We start from the raw sequence: 6,869 nt of genomic DNA, 5'->3' as shown, positions 1-6,869 counted from the left end.
GACAATGTTTTTCTTTACTTTTCGGTTATACGCTCAATTAACAGTTTAATGGATCTCAGCTGTTCTGGCCAAAAGAGAAGAAATCTTTCCAGCTAGGTTTTTGTATTGCGAATACACATAACTACATACATACATACATGCCTTTGTATATATTGGCAAGACAAATTCATTTGAATTGAAAGAAACATGTGTTCAAGTGTATTTTTTTGGTACGTGTCAGTGTCAGATGATAGTTATCCCAGCAGCTGCATATAGTAAATATCGAATAGGTACACAATGATTTCTTTCGGTGCATAGAGTAAAGGACTTTCACTGCAAATGCTGGCTTCCCCCAAACCTTTTGTTACTGTGTGTGTGTGTGTGTTAGGGAAAAAAGGGTGACTAATGTGTGTGTGTGTGATTGCTAACAAAAGATTCCGGCTTTTGCGGCTCTGCTGCGGCGCCGGCTGCCTCGTCAACGACTGAGGACCAAACCAGACGACGAGCTGAGGCAACAAACTGAGGGCTAAAAGGACAACGACTTAAATGGGGGATGAAACGTACGCTACGCTACGCTACGATATGGTATGAAATGGTTTGGTATGGAGTGGTGTGGTGCGGTATAGTCTGTGGTACGTGTATTTCCAACGAAACCAAACAATGATTTCAATTTCGCTTTCCTTTGGCACACATAAATAGAAGGAACCCATGTTGCCGGTTAGTCATTCGCAGCACAAACGTCGAGCAAGTCGCATTAGCTCTTCACTCAATTTTTTTTCAATTAAATTAAATTGTTAAGTTTCCAGTTACCAGTTTCAGTTTTCAATTTTTAAAGTTCAAGTTTAAGTTTATATCACAACACCTCACCCACCATCATCAACATCATCATCATCATCATCATCACCCATCACCATCACATCACATCCGCTTCATTAACACATCAATACGATGGCCACTAGTGTGGCCTCTACACCACTCCATAGCATACAATTGCAAGGTGGCCTGCCTCATGGACTGGGTCTTTTGACCACAGTTGCCTCATTGCCACCCAAATATCGCAGCCGTTATCTCAATTTGAAGGCCAAATATGAGATTCCGCTGGATTTGTCAGTCAGCCAAAAGCCGCCAACACCAGAGCCACAAATAGTGGAAGAGCCAGTTGAAGTGCCACTGCCCTTGGCCTTTGCTGAGATCTCCAGTGAACCATCATTAGTATCGTCAGTGAAAAAACGCAAATTGTCAATTGATAAAAAAGATAATGATGATAATAATGATGATGAACCTGCCAGCAAAATTGTCATCATTGAGACGGCCAACACCACTAGCACCACTACAAACACCTCTTCCTGCCCATCCACCTCCTCCTCATCGTCATTGTCATCGTCGTCGTCGTCGTTGTCGTCCTCCACTGTAAGTGCAACTGTAGTCGCTGCCACAGCGTCTGTGGATGTTGTTAGTGCCACCCCGTCGAAACCCATTGTCGTGACAGAGTCACCGCCACGTACAAGTAAGGCTTCCACGAATTCAGGCAAGCCATCGCGTAATAAGGCAACTCGCAAATTGAAATTCGATGAGGAAACCAGTTCACCTGTCTCGGGTACCATAATACGACCTCTGGAGGATATCACCGATGGCTCACAGCAGTATAGCAATGGTGATATAGATCCCAAATACAACATCGTCGAGATCACCGAGGAGACGAAGGCCGAATTGGCTGCCATTAAGAATGTCATTGGGGATTATGTTTGTCGCTTGTGTCGCATTAAATTCGACGATGCCTTTGGTTTGGCTCGCCATCGATGCGCCTGCATTGTCCTTCTGGAATACAGATGCCCCGAATGCGGCAAGCAGTTCAATTGTCCGGCCAATTTGGCCTCGCATCGCAGATGGCATAAGCCCAAACAAAAGGAGAAGGAAAAGGAGAAGGAGAAAGAAAAGGAAAATGGCAAAGAAAAGGATGCCTCAAATGTCGTTGCCGGTGGCAAAAAGGAGAATCGTAATACTATGAATCAAATAAACGAAATGGCATTCGACTGCGGTGAGTGTGGCAAAAAATTTAAGCGGGCTGCCTATTTACGCAAACATCAGCTGATGCATGCCAAAAAGGACAAGGTACGGGATAAGGAGCAGCAGCAACAAGAAATGGAGCCACAACCAGTTGTGACTACCATAACGGGCAGTTTTAAGACCACACACTATGCGGCCTCCACATCAACATCGACATCCTCCACAACCTCTTCGACCCATGAAGATGAAGGCGTCTATGTGGTTGTCGGCAGTGCTGGCGGCGTCGATGCTTCGGTTGGACGACATCCAGAGCCAGAGCCAGATTACCTGTCCGATTGCAGTTCATCTACCTCCTCCATGGCATCGGCTGGCTATGGACGCTTGCAGATTGTTGAACATGTCGGCCTTACCGAAGAGGAAAGCATTGCAGCGGCTGCCTTGACAAATTTGCGTAATTGTGCCTCGGTCATCCAGCATACCACTATGGCGCATTGAGTGAGTTTCCCCACCCACCCAAAACCCCATCCCAAAATAACCAGCCAGTGCAAAGAAAAAACAAAATCCAAAAAAAAAAAAAAAAAAAAAACGAAAAGGTTGAAACTCTTATTGTTAAGTTAAGTTATATGTTTCTTTTTTCTCTCTTAATTCTTTTTTTTCCTCTTCTGTGCTTAAGTTGAATGCCTACAGCTGAAACAGACCAAAGAAATCTTAGTTATTTAATTGAAACATTTAAATTAAGTTTTAAGAAATCAATTTCGTATTCTAGTAAACTCCATATACTTCATACATCATTCCTCCCGCCCAACCATTTCAAATTTAAGATATCTATTTAGGTTTAATTACACTCACATATGTATATATATACAAATATTTGATTACTTTAATTTAATTTAATGTCACGGCACTAGTCAGCTTCAATATGATCTCACATAGCATAGGAGTAACCTGTGTGTTTTGTACCAGGACAAGCATTTCTCTTCTAGTCAGTTAGATTTTCATTTAGGTTTAAAGTTCAAGTCACTTCTAATTAGATATACAAAAAAAAAAAAAATAATAATACAAAACCAAAAAATCCGAACCAAAGATTTGGTTAAGAGTGCAAAAGCTAGTCAGCAAAAATAGGTTAAACAAATCCATTGAGGGTTAATCTAGTCAACAAAATATAATACCAAACAAAATTAAGCAACCAAAGATCATCATGAAAATAGAACCAAAGGAAAACTACCAAAAACCATAGCTAGCTAGCAAATAAGTTAAAATTAAAGTGAATTCCTGACCCATCGATCCTTTGAACGACTTTCAACAGAACTTTCTACCATTATCCACCTTAAGTCTCTGACATTTTTCATTCATATCGATCAGACTCAAACTATTCATTACAATACATATTCATTCATTCTCAATAGTATTAATTGTTATCTATAATGTTTTTCAATCTTTATTCTAACTCTATTCATTATCTAATCATCAGCTAAAATCATTTCATATTCATTTAACTTTCATTCATTCCTCACTCATCATTCATTATTCTATTCACTTTTCAAATCAAATCCTTTTCTTACACTTTTCATTCTTTCTCCCATTTCACATTCATTGCTCACTCATTCATCTTTTCTTCTTCTACCTTTTGTCCTTTTCTAGTCAGTTCTTTCATTTTTAGTTAAGGCATTCCATTCTAGTCATTCTTAGTCATCTAGTCAGTATATTTTCTCTATTTTTGTACATTCTTAGAACCTATGCATATATCGTACCCTTCAATTTCGGATACAGCTTTAGTTTAATTTAGGTAACAACAACAACAACAAAATTCAGGCGAAATTGTGCAGTAATAGTTTTTAGGAATCAAAACTCTAAACTAAGTCAAGATACCAGTGTTGGTTTATCAAACAAAAACAAGTCGAGTGTGAACTCTAGTCATTTCATAGGATTATAAGTTTGATCATTGAGAAGGAATCCCTCAGTCAATCCTTCTCTAACATCAGTTTCAGTTTAGTTTAGTTTTAGAATATATTTAAAACATTAGTTAGTTAGGTTTTTGCTTTCGATTCGAACGGACAGTAAACCAGCGTCTCACTACCAATAAAAGTATTTCATTTTCCACATACCAAGTACAAGTAAAATGTATAATTGACCCCCCATCCCCACCCCCCGAAAGCCCTATGCCCACTGTAAATGTTAATGGCCAGAGGCAAATAGAACAGAACCAGCGGTTGTGTGTACTTACTTCAATTAAATCTAAATCTAAATATTAAATTTAAGTATCTCAAAGTATTAAGAGAGAGAGAGAGAGAGAGGGAGAGCAATGTCACAGCGCTATTGTTCCTTAGTTGTTTAGGAAATGATGGAAAAATTTGGTTGTCAACCCTACACACACACACACACATAGAGTACAACGAAAAATGGGAAAATTTCGCTCAATTTACAAATATATTTTTTGTAATTAGAATACGTAATAAAATATATCATAAATAAGAAGCATATCCATTAAGTGAGATTTTGTGATATTAAATGAAAAAGAAAAATGAAAAAAAGACCAAAAAAAAAAAAAAAAAACAAACAAAAAATATTAAAAAGAAAAACAAATATTGAAAGGATAAGTGAATATGTTAGGCCTAAAGTTTACAAGGAATTTTTCCTCGATAATGGACTTTTTTGTTGATCGAGCGAGAACAGATAATAAATATTTTTTATACGTAATTTTACAAATACATACATACATTGTACATATACATACATACATACATACATACATATACATTAATAAATATATTTTTTTATATAAAAAAAACCATACACAAAAAAAAAAATTGTAAAACTTATGCTCAAAAATAAAAAAAAAACCAAACAAACAACAAAGAAAACGAAAAACCTTGAAATGAAAACATTGAAAAAGAAAAGCGAGGGTGGAAAAGTTCTTGTTTAATGACTACTCTGATGATGTTGATGAGGTCGGCGGGGGAAAGTCCTCAAAGGAGAGAAGGAGGTGGAGATGGAAATGGACAACGATTGGAAATAACGCTGCATTTAAAGGCCATTGACATGGGCCATCGATCAAGAAAGGATCCCAGCACTTAAAACAAATAACAACACGCAAAAGGCGGAAGTGGACAGATGCAACTTGTGAGCCTAAGTACACAAGGACATGAAATGGGAAACGGAAAACGGGACAGGGCTAGAGCGGACCTGTAAGGGGTGCGTGGGTTGATTTTTGGGGTTGCTTTTTGCTCTGGACCAAAAACTGAACTAATGACAAGCACACTGATGATGAGGACGATGATGAACGGAAATGCGTAAAAAATGTTTAATCAAATACAAATGCATGACAGCACGGAAAGCGGATGATGAGCGAAGGATGATGGCGTAGGGGAGGTATACTTTAGGGATGCATATCAATTGGTATTGTCAAAAGAATTGGGGTGTAAATCAATTTAAAGCGTCCGTCGAGCCATATACACACACACACACACACACGCACTGGCTAGCACTATGCATATTTAACAAAGATGTCCTGTGAAAGTTCATTGAAAATTATGTAAAATCATGCAGCAATATAAAAAATGAAAACCAAACTACCCCTTAGGTGTTGCTGCGGGGTGCAATATCAACAGCATCAGCAACGGGTGCGGCAGCAGCAGCTCAAAAGTCACTCGACAGCAACATCTGTGACTATTGAGTTTCCTAACATAAAAAAAAAACACAAAGAAACACAAAGAAACCCAACGCACTTTTTGAAAACTGATAGCCCACATATGCATACATTCGTACTACATGTGTTTGGAATGTAGGTAGATTGGTTGGTTGGGCTGTTGCACCTTGGCACGGGGCGCATACCTTTGGTGCCCGCATTTTGGCAAAGGATATAACAACACTCAACTCTCAACTCTCTCGCTCCATATCTGCGGGCCCTTCTTCAAGGAGGCAGCTGAATTTATATTTGTTGGCTAATTTGCACCTTTAAGTAGCCACTCGAACATTTGTCGTCCACTGTTTTGAATGCAGGACCTTTGTTTCCATCTAATAAGTGGCCTTATGCTTAACAGATTGATGAAACTGATTCCATGTGTGGAGAGTGTACCGCTTCGTTTTTTGAATGATGCTGTGAAAGCATGTGAAAAAGCTTTTGCGCCCGCATGCAACCCTGCTGTGATTGATCCAAATGCAACTCTGTGTGTGTCCTGTCTGTGTTCACAACTTTGATAAGTTGGCAGCGCTTTTTGGCTTGTCAAAAATAACGGTTTACAGGACATTATCTCTCTTACCAGCAATGCCCATCTGACTTTCTCTCTCTCAGACTCTCTTCCTCTCTCTGTGTGTGTGTGTGTGTGTGTGTGTGTCTAAGTCATCGTTTTGCACGCCTACGCCGGAATCAAAGCAGAATCCTTCGCACACCTGACCGACCATTCATGTTGTGGCAACGCTGAAAGTCAGACGTGTGTTGAGAACTTACTAAGAAAGCAAAAAGTAAAAAGAAAAAAACAAAGACAAAAAAAAAAAAAAATATCAAAGATAAACTCACATTCAAGTGCAAAAGTTTTTAGCGAAAAAGATTAACCAATTGCTGCAAATAAACCAAAAAAGGAAAAATGTAAACGACAAAACATTTCTCTTCTCTTTTCGCTTCCTATATTTTTTTCAAGTGAATTCTAATCAAGTGTGTGTGAGAAGCAAAATTTTGTAATGAGTTGTAAAAATTTGTCAGGGAAAATCTATGATTATGATGTTTGGGAGCCCAGCATGTGCTTGGCCACGAGGGTGAAAGGCTGACATCTCTCCACCCTTACCGCCCCGCCCCCCCCAACACCACTCCTTCACATCACTCTAGAGAGACAGAGAGAGAGAGATAGTGAGAGAGAGAGAGAGAGAGAGAGAGAGGGGTGGTGATA

The 6,869-nt window shown here is 39.1% G+C and overlaps 1 protein-coding gene across 1 annotated transcript; it reads left to right on the top strand.

Annotated features, from left to right (window-relative positions):
- Nucleotides 1-717: 717 nt before the first annotated feature.
- On the top strand, nt 718-3,104 carry nerfin-1 (nervous fingers 1). The gene has a single exon (XM_068286389.1). The coding sequence runs from the start codon at nt 928-930 to the stop codon at nt 2,479-2,481; it is 1,554 nt and encodes a 517-aa protein (XP_068142490.1). The 5' UTR covers nt 718-927; the 3' UTR covers nt 2,482-3,104.
- The last annotated feature ends 3,765 nt before the right edge of the window (nt 3,105-6,869 follow it).

Source organism: Drosophila tropicalis, unplaced genomic scaffold, assembly GCF_018151085.1.
Source record: "Drosophila tropicalis isolate 14030-0801.00 unplaced genomic scaffold, ASM1815108v1 contig_443, whole genome shotgun sequence".
In the NCBI taxonomy this organism is placed as follows: Eukaryota; Metazoa; Arthropoda; class Insecta; order Diptera; family Drosophilidae; genus Drosophila; species Drosophila tropicalis.
This window is presented reverse-complemented; position numbering and strand designations above follow the sequence as displayed.

What these genes read in the sequence shown, in the direction of transcription:
- nerfin-1 (XM_068286389.1), top strand. Translation starts at nt 928, where the DNA reads ATGGCCACTAGTGTGGCCTCTACACCACTCCATAGCATACAATTGCAA.